This window comes from Monodelphis domestica, chromosome 2, assembly GCF_027887165.1.
Source record: "Monodelphis domestica isolate mMonDom1 chromosome 2, mMonDom1.pri, whole genome shotgun sequence".
NCBI classification, from domain to species: domain Eukaryota; kingdom Metazoa; phylum Chordata; class Mammalia; order Didelphimorphia; family Didelphidae; genus Monodelphis; species Monodelphis domestica.
In genome coordinates, this window is record NC_077228.1 from 378214849 (window position 1) to 378231551 (window position 16703).

General features: G+C 36.9%; 1 protein-coding gene across 2 annotated transcripts in view; it reads right to left on the reverse strand.

Annotated features, from left to right (window-relative positions):
• Positions 1–16703, reverse strand: part of LAMA4 (laminin subunit alpha 4) — a 202355-nt gene that overhangs the window by 118830 nt on the left and 66822 nt on the right. For both annotated transcript variants that reach the window (XM_056818671.1, XM_007485204.2), the window contains exon 3: positions 9339–9463. In XM_056818671.1, coding sequence (XP_056674649.1) covers positions 9339–9463 — 125 coding nt within the window. The remainder of the gene's footprint in view (positions 1–9338; positions 9464–16703) is intronic.

Genomic DNA, 16703 nt, shown 5'->3' on the forward strand with positions numbered 1-16703 from the left:
TATCAAGTCCTTTGTTGGCCAAAAATATCTCATTTTTATGATACTAATTATAATAGACATTTGTGAGCTTAAGAATTGTATAACCCAATTAGGTACAAAACTTTATATATATGTTCCCTAATAGATACATGGTCAAAGAATATGAACAGATAGTTCTGAAAGGAAGAAATTCAAGAGCAAGCATATGAAAAAATGCTCGAAGTCATTAGTAATTAGAGAAATTAAAATTTAAACAACTCTGAGGTTCTACCTCATATCTATCATATTAATCCATCAGATAATAAAAAGGAAAATTATAATTGTCTTAGGTCAATGGAAAGATAGACTCTCTATTGTACTCTTGGTGGAAATGTGAACTGCTCCAGTCATTTCAGAAAGCATTTTGAAACTATGCCCCCAAACTCACTAAACTGCATATCCTTTGACCCAGCCATATTGGGCCTAAATCTCAAATTGATCAGAGGAAAAAAAATATAAAAAAGCATTTTGTATAAAAATAGCACCTATTTTTGTTGTAGTAGAGAATTTGAAACAAAGAAATGTCTATTAATTTAGGAGTGGCTGAACAAATTATGATATATGATCATAAGGCAATAATATTGCTTCCTAAGAAAGGATGAAAGGAAAAGTTTTACTGAAACCTAGAAAGTCTTGCCTGAACTAATGCAAAAAATATGTGAACAGAATTAGAAGAACATAGTACTGATTCCTGATAAGGGTTTTAAAATAAAACACAAATAAATAAAATAAAACAAAAGGCATGTTACAGATATTCATAGTTTATATAAAATCCCTATATGGAAAAGTTTTCTTTTCTGTGTGTGTTAAGTTCAATATCAATCTGCTACCACAATCACTTCATCTTCTATGCCAATTTTAGAAATAGAGAAAAAGTTGCTTTTCCTTGGAAGAATTATTTGAATCAGTCTCAGTAGTGATTCTATTTTTTTTGTAGTAATAAAGCCAAGTAGGCACCCATAATTTGTTGAATGGTTTAACACATGTGTTACAAGAATATAATAGGATATTCTTATATATTAACAAAAGATATAGAGAATGATCCAGAAAAACTTGAGAAGATTTGTGTGAACTGATTCAGAGTGAAGTAAGCAAATTTCTTAAGAAAACAAAGTAACTTCAATAATATAAAAAAAAAGACAAAATTGATAGACATTAGAATTTTAATTAATTGAAAGGCATTTTGGAACAGAAGAAAACACAATAAGTGGGGTTTCCAATACATAAAAGAAGATAATGTTGAAAGAATCCTGATTAATTTAGAGTCTTAGATTTAGCCCTTTATGAGGAGGTGACAGACTTTTCATGTCAAATGAGTCATACATTGTAAGTTATGGCTGTGTTAGTTCATTTTGTTTAATTATTTTTCATTATGAAGTAGCTGCCAGGATTAATACTTGGAAGTGACAGCAATGTAAAAAATGGGTAAAAAGTACATTTTAAAAAAAGAAATAGTGTTCATCATTTCTAGCCCTTAGTAGGGATCAGGGGAGTTATTTAACCAGAGAAGATTAATATGGACAGTTTCTTAGTTTTTTACAGCTCTTCATTATTTTGTTCAAAGAATTATGACTTCTTAGATCATCATAAGGGAGTAGGATATTAATGTAATAACACTAACCAACTTTAAGAACTGATCGGCATCTTGGGATATGTGGTACAAAGGGACAAGCATTTCATTCTCAGTATTAAAAGTGATTTGGGACTTTTGTAATCTTAGACCCTCATTAGTATTGAGTTATACTCAGGAATTCTGAAAGAGATACACAAAGACAGATTGAGGTGGCAGGTAGGGAAGGTGGCATTGATAGCTTACCAGTAGGAATCCCCAGGCTTTTCCAGAATATATTGGATTGAGCCAGAAGAAAGTGCTAGTATAAGAGCAATAGGAGAAATGAGGAAAAAAAAGTAAAGCTGAGATTCAGAAGAGAAGAGAGAGATTATGAAGGATTCTGGGTGTCTGGCAGGGATCTTGGAACAGAGATCTTTAACTGAAGCAATGGGTCATATCTACTTTCTTCAGGACTGAGTGAAATTCCAAGAAAAGGTTTTCTCTTTCCTCAGCTTTCCCTCATGGTAACTGTAACCTACTGTGCTTGATTCTTTACCCAGACATTTCTGATAACTTCAATTTTATGTCAACCATAAAGTGATCAGGGACAGCCATAACTTTTAATTAGGACAGAGAGCCAAACCTCTGCCTAAATATTATGAATTTTCTAACTGGGGGGCCTAGAATTATTGTGATTTTACTACTAATATTATTTAAACTCCATAAAGTGGAAGCAGAGGAGGGTGTAGACCTGAAAGGTCATTATATTGTCCATAGGTCAAAAAAATGAGCTAATTGTTTATAATATAATTGATAATTAAATCTCTAGGGACAAAGGGGGTAGGAAAGAAAAAGTTTGGTCATCTGGCTCATTGTACTTTCCTCAGGGACACCTTACAAACCATCTACTACTACATACAACCACTGGTGTTACATTAATATAACCTCAGAGGTGCTCAAGTCCAATACTCTTCTTTTGCAGATGTTACATACTTGTTTTCAAATCTAAGCACAAAATGAATTCTAAACCAAAATGCAGTTTTTGACATTGTTTACTGTTTTGTATTAACTGAATTATAGCCATCTTCCACTGGTGTGGATAATTGAGGATGGGCTATATTTAGGCTTTTCCATTTTGTTTCTACCCTAGATATTAAGTTTCTCAAGGCAAAGAAGCAAACATCGTTTAAGTTCTAGGGGAGCTAAGCACCTAATATACTGCCCTGCACTCTGTAGACACATTAAATGTTGATTTTGGTTATGAAAATCAGTGTTTACTAGATATCAAATCTCTTTCCTGCTCTGTTTATAGTTAAGAGTGAAAAGGCAGGGGGTGATTCAGATGCTCAAAGATTCTAGTCTTTATGTCTCCTCTCTTTAGTATTATTATTTCCTAATTCCCTTTGGGCAAAAATCATTTTAAATGAGGGATGGAAAGTATTAGGAATGTTTGGGAAAGGAGAGAACACATACTGTTTTCTGATTATTAAGGCAAGGAAAATTGAGTGTTACATTTCTATATTTGTAAAATTTGGCTTCTGCACATGGATCTATCTACCCAAAGAAGGCAAAGGTGAATGTTTTAAAGACTTTTAAGTGTTTTGGCTCTGATACTGTGCAAGCTGAAATGTAGCCACAGTACTCTCATGGTCCTGCATATACCAGCACCTCTTAGCTAATTTTATTTGGAAGAAAACAAATGGACTTGTTTGCCTTGTTTGGAGACATTTATAAAACAAACCACTCAGAAGACAATCTGTGACTCTCTGGGAAAAGCAATGCTAATAATTTATCTTCTGTAACAGTTTGCTAAAAAAACATTCCAACCAAATTACCCTTCTTTGGCCTTTTTCTTTTCTTTTTACTCCCTTTATTTTGATGGTTTAGATTACTGAGTTCACTAAGAGAAACACTTTCAGTTTAGAGTACAGAACTTGGAAAATTCAAAAGCCTTTAGAATAATTTATTTTTGAAGACAACATGACTGATCAGTTCTTAGATTCAGAGCCCTGAAACATCTGCTAATGTCTAGGGGAATATGCCTTAATCTTTTCTCCCCTCCTGCCCCAGCATTTCAATGTTCCAAATATGATGTTTCTCTTCATTGGAATTACTGCCAAGGGACCCACTGGCAGGTAAGAAAGGGTAGAATATTTGGTCAGTGCCCAAATAAATACTTAAAATCTATGCAGACAATTCTCTGTAATAACCGTGTAGCCAATGGGCAGTCACTTGGAGATTGTGATACAGCATGGATCACTTCATGTTGTAGTCAGCACTGTTTATGTTAAATTTTAGGGCAAGTTGGTTTTTGTTGGCTAAGGAACTCAAACCCTGGAATCATTTCTCAACCTACCCTCAATCCCATGCTTCTTCCTTAGAGTCAATTGGAACTGCATGCTCTCAGAAGCTCCTTGGGGACTTTACAAAAGAAACAGACTTTTTTCATTCTTGTTTAAAAAAAATCTTTCAATTATTATATTTTGCTTTTCAGAATGGTCATTTGTCCTGGGGACCCAAATTTTGAATATATATGCTCAAATTCTTAATACTTCAATGTGTGAGTAAGGTTGAAGTATTACAAAATCACAGACTGTTGGAGTTGAAGGAATAATGGATATCGTCCAGTGCTAGTCTACCCTTTAGTCTACCCTTCTCCTGTCTTTCATTCTTTCTCCCCAGAATTTTACATATAAAGAAATGGAGGCCCAAGGAGATTTGATGGTTTATTTAATTTGTAGTGGATAGTGATAGGGGCTGGATTTATGACTTCATTGGTATAAAGAACTCTGAAATCAGGAAAGTGACTTCTCTTAATTTCTCTTTAATTTGTTGTTCATTCTTTGTTTCAAAGAGGACCAATGACATCATGGGTGATGCCTTGACTTGCACATGAATTGGATTTAGGGAAAGCAGAATTGCCCAAAGCCATCAATGTTATCAATCTCTTTTCAAGAGTCATTGAAGTCCAGTGGCAAGACAAAAGTAAAGATGACTGGCTATGGTCCAGGATGCACTGGATGAGACCTTGGTATCGCTAAGCACCACTGTGCTTACTCCAATCTCCTTCGTGGTCCTTGGAAAAAAATTGTTCTCTTTCACCCATTCTGTCAGGGTACAGCTTCACATGTTTAGGGCAGATATCCCCCTAACTCATCAATGTGTTTGAAGCTTGTTGGTTACCCTCAATCTGCTTTAGTCTTGCCTGCTGCTTTCAATATATAGTCTTAAAGAGTTGCCTAAAACATTGAGAGATTAAGTAACAGGCCAAGGGTTGCATAGTCAATATGTATTGAAGGTGAGAATTGAACTTAGGTCTTTTTAGCTCTGAGGCCAGTTCTTCACTATGCTAAAATATTTTTATAAAATTGTCAATTTTTTTGACATGGATCTCTGAACTTTATATCTAGGCTTTTCACAATACCACAATAATTTGGTAATCTTGTGAGGGAGCCATAGCTTTTGAGCATCATGGCCTATAAATATGGAAGGAAAATGAAAAGAACAGAAAAAAATAAGACTCTTGATTGTAATTAGATGTTTAATCAGTAGCTGAAGTTAGTTCTCTAAATTGTCCAGTATGCAGTAATAATAAAGTCAGGGTCACAGTTTAGATCCTAACATGAATTACTGCATTATAGTGGGCCCAGATGAGAGAACATGGATAGATCAGTGTAAATCATAACCTTCAATACCTCAGGGTATCCATGATCTCATCCAAAGTATTACCCATTTCCATTCTGTTGTTCAATTGTTTCAGTTATGTCTGACTCTTTGGGACTCCATTTAGGATTTCTTGGCAAAGATACTTCTGCAGCTCATTTTACAGATGAGGAAACTGAGACTCACAGGGTTAAGTGGCTTTTCTAAGGTTACACAGCTAATAAGTGTTTGAGGCCAGATCTGAACTCATGAAGATGAGTCTTCTTGACTCTAGGTTTGGAACTCTACCCACTGCACTTCTGAGCTGCCCTAATCCCTTCCATAGTGTGGATCAAAACCCATCCATGACCATTCCCCAATTGATAAATGGGTAAGGGATATGAATAAGCAATTTTAGATAAAGAAATAAAAACTTTCAATAAGTACATGAAAACATGTTCTAAATCTCTCATAATTAGAGAAATGCAAATCAAAACAACTCTGAGGCACCACCTCACGCCTAGCAGATTGGCCAATAAGACAGCAAAGAAAAGTAATAAATATTGGAAGGAATGTGGCAAAACTGGAACACTAATGCATTGCTGGTGGAGTTGTGACTTGGTCCAACCTTTCTGGAGGGCAATTTGGAACTATGCCCAAAGGGCTTTAAAAGACTGTCTGCCCTTTGATCCAGTCATAGCACTGCTGGGTTTGTAACCCAAAGAGATAATAAGGAAAAAGACTTGTACAAGAATATTCATAGCTGCGCTCTTTGTGGTGGCGAAAAACTGGAAAATGAGGGGATGCCCTTCAATTGGGGAATGGCTGAACACATTGTGGTATATGTTGGTGATGGAATACTATTGTGCTGAAAGGAAAGATGATCTGGGGGAATTCCATGTGAACTGGAAGGACCTCCAGGAATTGATGTAGAGGGAAAGGATCAGAACCAGGAGAACATTGTATACAGACACTGATACACTGTGGTACAATTGAATGTAATGGACTTCTCTACTAGCAGCAATGCAGTGAGCCAGGACAATTCTGAGGGACTTATGAGAAAGATGCTATCCACATCCAGAGAAAGAACTGTGGGAGCAGAAATGCTGAAGAAAAACAACTGCTTGATCATATGGTTTGATGGGGATATGATTGGGGATGTTGGCTTTAAATGATCACTCTAATGTAAATACTAATAATATAGAAATAGGTTTTGAACAATGATACATGTAAAACCCAGTGGAATTGCTCATTGGCTCTGGGATGGGGTAGGGAAAGAACAGGGACCATGTAACCATGGGAAAATATTCTAAATTAATTGATTAGGTAAATAAATTAAAAACCCCACCATTGCTGTCGCATCTATTTAATTATTGTCTTTTGTTTTCCTAGACAAACCCCATATACCAGGGGAGGGAGAGGAGAAGGTTCTTTAAGATTTTTAAATATTTCATGGTTGCCAGTGCAGCTTTTTTGACAGCATGATGTAGTTATAGTTAAATCAACAAACATTAATCAAATACCTACTATGTGACAGAAACTATGCTAAGCCTTATAGATACCTATAATGACAAAAACCAGTCCCTGTTCTCAAGGAGCTCACATTCTAATGGAGAAAATTACATGTAAACAATTTTGTACAAACAAAATATATGCAGCATAAATTGTACATAATTTTAGAGGGAAGACATCACTGGATTTGGAGTTAGGAAGACTTGGTCTTGAACCAACCTCTGAACAATTAACAGTTGTGAGACCCTGGTCAAGTCACTTAAATCTTTCAAGACCTCAGTTTTTCTATCCATAAAATAGATGTGATGGCTTTAAAGTTTCTTTCAGCTTTATTCTCATGCTCCAACTATTATTTCTTCCTCTTTCTATATGAATAATCTTTGTTGTTGTTTAGTCATTTCAGTTGTATCTAACTTTTTATGACCCTAGTTTTTTTGGCAACAGATACAAGGAGTGGTTTGTCATTTCCTTTTCCAGCTCATTTAACAGATGAGGAAATGAGGCAAATAGGGTTAGGAGACTAGACCAGTGTCACACAACTAGAAATTGTCTGAGAACATATTCGAAATCAGAACCAGCATTTTTTTTTTAGGGCTTTGCCCATTTAATCAACATCATATTTATAAGATCAGCCAGAGTTACACAACAGCCAGGCTCCTTTCTCATCACAGACTTCAGCCTTCCTATTGGACTCTATAGCTATCTCACAGAGCCCAGGGCTTCTGGGTCTTAAGACATTGCTTTCCAGGGCTGGAGGAGGTACAGGGAGGGAAGAAGTTGAATGGGTGGGTGCCTGGGCTGTTCCAAGGCATAGTTCTAGGGATAGGGAGTATAATGAAAATGAACACAATAAAATAAGACCTACAAAGGGGCATGGAGGACTCAGAACTATGACCCTCTCACTACCTTTCTGTTTTAAACCTGAAGAGAAACTGTACTACCTATCTGACCCCCACATGAATAATCTACCTTTCCTCTGGCTGTTCTTTCCTCCTCCAATAAATCATTCTTTCCTCCAAATTCATCCTTCTACCAAACTGCCCTCTTTGTTTAGGTCCAGACCATTTTTCCATTCATTTAGGTTTGTAACTTCTGATCATCTGTAGCTCCTCATTTTCCCTCACTCCATCTGTCCAATCAGTTGCCAAGTCTTGGGGATTCGATCTCTGCAGCACTTCTTAGATCTGCCCCCTTCTCTCCACTTACATCATTTGATTTGCCATGGGCCTCTTCAAATACTTTTGTCCAGAAACTGATATCTACCTAGCCAAATTCTCCTGGAATCTTGGCTTTTTCCTGGCCACAAACCACTCAGAAAAAGAAAAAAATAAGAATAGATGTGTGGCACCAGTGGAAATTTGTGGAGTAAATAGTATGCCATTCTTTCTAGCCACTCACCATTTTGGTGACTTGAAAGTGTTAACAAAGCTTTCAGAGGAGCCTAGCTTACTCAGAGCCTAAGGCACTGGGAATCCTGGCTTGAAATTGAGAATAACTTTTTGCAATAGCAATTTAAAAATAATGATGTGGGAGAAGAGTATTGATGCATGGGGAATGAGATTGTGAGTACCTCATCTCCCAACAAATTAGTGTTGGATAATTCAGACAGGAAATTTTTGTCACTCACATAAGGGAAAAATGCAATCATAGAATAATATAATTAGAAGGTACCCCCAAAGGCTATCATTCTAATTCATCTCCCCCTTCCCTAGTCATACCTAAAGAATCTGTCTAAGCTCAAGGTCAGGAAAATCATTTTTTAAAAAAATGTAGATGTTGCAATGAGAGTCTTATATAATGAAATAGTAAGTGAAACCTGGAATAATTAGAATGCTAGATAGAACACATTTAACCCAAACTATTGTAATATAGCAGGAGAGATCTATTCAGGTAATAATAAAAATACTATCTTGCATTTAGATAGCTATTTTAGTTTTGCAAAGCAATTTACATACATTATCTCACTTAATATTCAAAACAATGATGTGGAATCGATCTTATTATTTCTGTTCACAGAGCTATTAAGTGCCTGGGGTGGGATTTGAACCTAAGACTTCCTGAATGCAAACCCAGTGCTCAAATCTCCATGTCATGTCCCCTTTCTGGAAAGTGGACACGTGATTTGCCTGACATGACCGAGGACTGTGTTCAAGTGTACAACTTGGATAATTGATCAGTGAGAAAAAAACATACTGAACAACAGGAGGTTCGAAAGTGAGGCTTGAAAGTATGGATGAAAATAAATAGTGGAAATGAAAATTTTCACTCTTGTCACATCTATTTCCCCACAGATTAGTATCAGTAGATATGATAACTGAATGAACGGGTCCTTTCTGAAAGGCAGATAAGAGCTGAACATGTTGGAAGCATCGGGGAAACTGATGGAATGACTAGAAGCAGTCAGGTTGAATGAAATTTTGATTTTTAATTAAAAGAACAAGAATGGAAGGGGAAAACATTCTGATTTTCTTCCTTTGCAAGTGGGAACAAGCCACCTTTTTGCTGTGGAAAAAAAGCACCTCTCCAAAACAATGGAGAGTTTCATCAAAGGGGTGAAAGGAATGAGAGAGAGGAAAAACACAAATACCCAAAGTGACATTTGTATTAAACTTACTTGGCCATATGGGGCAAGGGGCAAGGGCATGGCTGGCAGAATCTAGGAACTCCTCTGATAACGTCTGCGATATAGCCATCTGGACACTTTTCACAATGCTCTCCAGTGGTGTTCCGTTGGCAGTTCTATTTAAAAAAAGAAAAAAAAAGAGACCAACATAAAAGAAAAGTTCTATTGGCTCACATCAAGGAACCAAAGAATAGTGCCAAGTAGAATGGTTGCCAGGTCTGGGTCTGCCAAGATGTTGCTAGATTAGATAGCAAGTGTTATTAATGGGTAATGCATTAAGAAGAAAGGAAATCATTGAGACTAAAGCAAGGTTACAAGGACTTGGCACTTTGAGACTTGAGAGTCTCTAATATAATTAAAAAAACAAATAAACAACTCTTACCTGCTGTCTTAGAACCAATACTAAATGTCAGTTCCAAGGCAGAAGAGCGGTAAGGGCTAGGCAATTGGGCTTAAGTAAATTCCCCAGGGTCACACAGCTAGGAGGTGTCTGAGAACAGATTTGAACTCAGGCTCTCCTAACTTCAGAACTGAATCTCCATCTATTGTCCTGCCTGGCAGTACCTCTAATATAATAAGAGAAAAAATGACTATTAAGTATAGTTTTTAAAGTATATAATAGAGATGGGTATTATGGCACATGCTTATAAATCCTGAGCCTTGGGAAGCTGAGACTGGTGGGTAATTTGAGTTTAAAAATGTTGAATTTCAGTGGGCTAAGCCATTGGAGTATCTGCACTAAATTTGGCATCATTATGGTAACCCACAGAAGTTGGAGATGGAAAGGGGGAACCAGGATGCCCAAGAAGTAATGAAGTGGTCCAGGTAGAAAATGGTGCAGTTCTAAGCTCTCATGCTGATCAATAAATAGTGGGATTAGACCTATAAGTAGACACTGTATTTTTAGCCCCAGCTTTGATTGTTAAATGATTAATAGATAAAAATGGTGCAGTGGAACGAGCTCTGGGTCTTGGAGTCAGGAAGATCTGAGTTCAAATATGACCTAAAATGGTAGTTATGTTACCCTGAGAAAGTCAATTGAGCACTGTTTGCTTCAGTTTTCTTAACTATAAAATGGTGATAATAATAGCACATACCTTCCAGTGTTGCTGTGAGGATCAAATAGCATCATAACTGTAAAGTGCTTAGCACAGTGTTTGGCACATAGGAACACTCTATAAATATTAGGCACATTAAATTGTTCAATATGTTAGTTTCAAAGATATTTTGCTTGCTCTAAATACAAGTATACTTTGGAGGCAATCTGTGAGCACTTCAAATTCAGAATGGTGTCGATATTAAATTCTGGCTCTGGATGTTCCAAAAGGATCAGTTTATTTGCTTGACATGAGAATGGCATCAAAAGAAAACTATCCTTTAGAGCAATGGAGTGTGTGGTACAATGGGCAAAAAAAAATTCCCTGTATTAGGAGTTATAAGATTTGGGCTTGAATTCTAGCTCTGTCACTAAATACCTGGTATAACCTGACCTTGACCAGCCAATTCACTTCTCTGACTCAAAGCCACCATATTAGAATAGTTGAATGTTAATTCTCTCTGTGATTTTTAATGTAATTCTATGATTCTATGAACATGTAAAAATGAAGCTTGCTATACCAGTAAAATGAGGAAAATGCACCTCTGCAAAGAGATTAGCTATTATGATGGTGTACAAATTGGATATTTAATATTGCATGAACATTTTTTGTAAGGACAGCTCTGTAACCAGCCTTTGGTAAGGGTTATTTTTGTCAAAGCAGGACTCAAAAATGAACCAGGGCTCCCTGTGAAATAGATATCTTTAAAGGAACTTGGTTATTTTTTTAAACTAAAGGAGAGCAAGAACCAGAACAATCTATAAAAGGACAGCAACAATGTGAAGAAAAAAGTTTTGAAAGACTTAAGAACTCTGATGAATGTGATAATCAACAATTTTTCCAGAGGAGTTGTGATGAAGCATGCTACCAACCTCTTGACAGAAAGATAAAGGACACAAGGTGTTCTAATATAAATATTTCAACATAGCCACTGTGTGGATTTGTTTTGCTTCCTTAAGTTTATTTGTGATAGTTCATTTTTTCTTTCTCTTGGTATTTAATTGATGAGGTGGGCCAGTACTAGTAATGTAAAAAAAGATGATATTTTTTGCATTACTATTACTTACTATTAATGTATTTTTTAATGTATAAAAAAGAATTTTGGAAGGAAACAGATCAGCAGAACAGATTTGAAAGTATAAGAACTTGAAACATATATAATTAGTCATAAAGATTTTTAAAAAAATGAGATTCACAGCTTCACCTAAAATAATGTTCTTTGTGATCTGCTCTATATGGAAATGTTATTTTTTGGTGTTTAAGTTCAAAATACACAATTTAAGGAGAAAAATAAAACATGGGAAAGAATGAAATTCCATGTTGCTATCCCCTTTTTCCTTTAATAAAATAAGAACAATATTCCTTCATTCATCTGAATAAATAAGATAGGTCACAATTGGTGACTATCCTTTATCTCAGATCTTACCTTCTTACCACTCAGTCATTTCTTGACTTCTTCCAACCCCACCTCTCAGTTGAAATGTATCTTAAAAACTAAAGCCAGAGCCTTCTTTCTTGGTCCTTATCCTTTTTACCTCTCTGTAGTCTTTGAGATTATTGACTAATTCCACCTCCTGTATACTTTCTTCCTTGACACTGTTATTTTCCTGGCTCTTCTGCTACCTGTTTGATACCTACTTCACAGTTCAGTCATTTCAGTTGTAATTGGACTGTTTATGATCTCATTTGGGATTTTCTTGGCAATGACATTGGAGTGGGTTACCATTTTTTCCTCTAGCTCATTTTACAGATGAAGAACTAAGCCAAATAGGGTTAAGTGACTTGCCCAAAGTCACACAGGTAGTAAGTGTTTAAGGCCAGATTTGGACTCAGCAAGATGAATCTTTCTGACTCTAGACCCAGCACATTGCCTTCCTCCCTTGTCTCTCATGATACCAACTTTTGGTTGGTATATATAGTCTTATACACGTGATAACTCTCTAGTGAAATTTAAGCTTCTTGAGGGTAGGGACTGTTTTGTTCCATCTACGTATTTAGCATAGTATCTTGCATGTGGTTGGTGCTGAAACCTTTTTTTTTCCTTTTATATTACTGAATTGTTGAATGTGCATAAATTATTTCACCTCCATGAAACATGAAGGCAGAACTTTGAGGCTGTTTGTAAAAGGTGTCCTGAATTTGTCTCCATTGTTGTTGGACAGATGAAGCCCATCTGTTAGGAGCCAATGTACCAAATGTAAACTGTAAGGTCATTCTTCATGCTTGAATTACCTATTAAGTTGCAAAACTGAGCCAATACCCTGTTATAGCTCCTTCTTGCTTGATGAATGTTTGTGGATTCCTTGGCATCCTCCCAAGTCTGCCCTTGCAGTCATGTGGAACAATTATTCTCGAGGGTAGAATCCCCAAATCTCCCAACTCTTCTAATTTTCACAAAATATAAATACTTACTTCTCTCATCCACTGCACGTCTCTAAAATGCCCATTAAAAGATTTCCCAAGAGACATTAGGAAATTGTAGGCATTTGCTCTGCAATGAGTTTTTCCTGCCTAGGTCCTTGACTATCTTGTTGCTTAAACATTAAATGCTACAACATTTATAGAAGCAAAATTTAGCAAAAATTAGTTTCTCTTAGATAACAGTCTTTGGAAAGTGATTAAAGGAACCACATGTGGAGATCTAGTGCCATATCATAGTTAGAGAGCTGTACTCAGAGCCAGGAAGACCCTGGTTCAAGTGTGAAATATTGACTGATGGACTCTGGACAAGTCCACGATTTGACAATGCTCAGAGCTGGAATGATTTCCCTCCTTGTCTCTGCCTCAACTCAAATTCTGCTTTCTGCAAGAGGTCTTTCCAGATCCTCTTCAATGCTTAGTGCTTCTGCTTTGAGATTGGCTCAGATTTAGCCTGCACACACTCCTGTACAGCACACACATACAATATATACACAATTGGGGGATGTAGACTCTAAACGATCACCCTAGTGCAAATATCAATGGTATGGAAATGGGTCTTGATCAATGACACATGTAAAACCCAGAGGAATTGTGGGTTGGCTACAGGAGGGGGGGGGTTGAGGGAGGACAGGGAAAAAACATGAATCTGTTACAATGGAAAAATATCCTAAATTAATTAAATAAAATTTCAAAAAAAAAATACAGTTATTTACATGGATCCCCTCTTAGAATGAGCTCCTTGAGGAGGAAAGGATTGTGCTTTGTCTTTGTGCCCCCAGTGTTTAGCAGAGTGCCCAACACAGAGTAAATGCTTAATTGATGATAATTGATGACTAGCATCCATTCCCAATTAGAGAACAATGCCTTGGTCTGTTGGCAGACTACCAGGATCATTGTTAAGACAGCAGAAACTGGTCCGATTACATTAATTCTTCTTTGTCCCTAGCACTGGGATACCAAAGTATACTGGTTAGGTAGCTAGGTGGTGCAGTGGATCAAGTGTCAGGCTGGGTGTTGGGAAGGCTTATCTTCCTGAGTTCATATCTAGCCTCAGACACTTATTAGCTGTGTGATTCTTGGGCAAGTCATTCAACCCTGCTCTTCCTCAGTTCCTCCTCTATATATGAGCTGTTATAGGAATGGCAAACCACTCCAGTATCTTTGCCAAAAAATCTTCAAATGGGATCATGAAGAGTCAGGAATGACTGAACATGACTGAACAACAAAGCTCTGTGTTTTATTGAACAATGAATTGATTATCCATATTCTGTTACTGTTTAGGTAGTATTACAGGACAGTGACAGGGAACCCCACTGTTTCATATATCCTTAAAGCTCCTCTATCATGAAATGTTTACATAAATTTTGTTTTATTTCTTTAGCTTGAGTTGAATTAAGCCTCTTTTCCCACTTCACTATTGGAAAACTTCATGTGCTTCTAAATTTGCAGTAGATTGAACAACTGTTCAATTTTAATGAAAGGATTATGCAGCTGATCTATATACCAATGTTACAATTTCATGTAAAATAGGAAAGAGAAGCAATTTCTTTTTGTTCTCAGCTCCCTAATGAGGGTGCTGATTTATTGATTGTGCACACTTAGTCTGGCAGAGACCAGGAGGGCTGATTTCTGCAGGATAAATAATGTTGAAGAGTTGGGAAACCATAAAGTAAATGCTGGTGCCTGAAGAAATTTGAGCCTGAGCATCTTTGGTTTTACTGAATAGTGTTTTAATTAAACTTTGAGACTACTAAAAATACATTAGAAGGTAATGTAACAGAAGACTTACGTTCCTCAAGTGAAAGAACCACACTAAGGGCTAGGGTTGGGAGATCTAGTTCTGAGACTCACTTGAGTATTTTGGGTCATTTTGAAAGTCTTTCTGAGAAGGTGCTGTTGATACTTCTAGTTTCTGAAGCTTTATATTTACTTCTCATATAACAACCTCTCAGAATGTAGGTATTTCTTTAGATTTCTCTAACACATCTAGTCCAAGAGACTTAGAACGAGTAAGGAGATACATGAGGAAATTCAAGGAAGTATTTCCTTTTTATTGTCACATGGACAAAGTTGCTTTTTGAAAGCAGTACCATTGAAAAATTGCTTTAGAGACCTGATTTTAAATTTCTCAGTCTATATAAAATCTTAGAACTGAAAGGAACATTAAAAACCATCCGATCCAACATATAATGAAGCAAAAGTTCATCCTATAACATTGCCTAGAAGTAATCTGGCCATCCTTGAAGGTCTCCAATGAGAGTGAACTCACAGATTCCTTAGCCAATCTCTCCCATTCTTGTACAACCTGAATTGTTAGGCAGTTTCTCTTCATATGAAATTAAAATTGACTTCGCTGGAGCTTGGAACCATTACTGTTAGATTTGTCTTGTGGGATGATCAAAACAGATATATTACTTCTTCCATGTGGCAGGCCTTCATAGGCTTGAAGGCAACTATTGAAGTCATCGGGGGGAACAGCCTTTCCATTCATGCTGTCCTCCCAAGGAACTGCTCCCCATCTTGCTGTTCCACCTTGCTATCCTCCTTGCCATTCTCAGCATTACCTCCTAAATCAATACATTTCTCTCTAAGCTAAGTTTTGGAGTCTTGCATTCTTGCAAAAGGTATCTTTCCCAAACCCCAGGGGTACACACCTGTACCCCATAACATCTTGGCTCCCAATGTTTTTGGCTCTCCTGAAAGCTACTCCCATACCCTGGATCATCCATGAGGACACAGCTTCTCAGGTAGGAAGGAGCCTTTTCTTTGACTCCTGAAACCCCCATCTTTTGGGTGATATCTTTGTGGGAACTCTTTTGTGCTCTCTCTCCCATTGGCCCCAGATCAGTCTGGCCGCTGGATTTTGGGGTCTGTCTATCAGATTCCCCTTCTGATACTGGAAGATGTTCTAGTGTGTGGGAAGTCTCGCCTCAGTGTTAAACTGAGTGCTCTTGGATGGGCAATCTCTGTGGACACACAGTTGTTGACCCTCCGGTGTGGAATTGGCCATCCTGCATCTAAATGGGACAGAGACAGAGAGTATCCTGAGATTCCCCTTTGGGGTGTATACTTAAAATTGGAAAAATTTATCCTTTTTTCTTATGGTTCCTCTTTCATTTTCCAAGATTTTTCAAAGATCTTTTCCCCTTCCTCCCTGACATAACTCATAATTTATTAGTAATTACACCTTGGAATTCTTTTAGCATCATTTATCTTCTATGCCTGGTGACTTGAACTCATTGGAAACCAGTCAAATGCTCTCTGACCTCCTAACTCATATGCTAAAATTTCACTTGTGATGAAATATAATTCTTGTTTGTCTAAATTAAATTCAGAATATTGGAGGGTTTATCTTTGTTGGATCAGTTGCAAAATGGTTTTGTTTCTTTTGAAAGTCAAAGAATTAAAATGTTTAGTCATGTTGAATTGTTTCATCTGGAAAGAACAGGCTTGAGAGAAAATTAGGAGCAGGTGAGAATAGATATGTACAATAATTTATTTTGCTATCAATATAAAAAGATATAAAACATGTTTTGAAGGGAGGAAGGTGGGAAGTAAGAAACTAGGACTGGAAGTTGTGCACGAGTCAAAAATTGGGTCAGCTGAATTTAAGACATTTATTTGAAAAATGTATGGTTTTAATAAATTGCAAGGGGCAGTTTAGGTGGTACAATGGACTGAACAACAAAAAAGAGGCAATGTGATGCAGTGGATGTACTATTTCAAATACAGCTCTTCCTGATCCCCATTTGGGGCTTTCTTGGTAAAGGTAAAAGAGTGGTTTGCCATATCCTTCTCTAGTTCATTTGGCAGACATGTAAACTGAGGCAAACAGTGT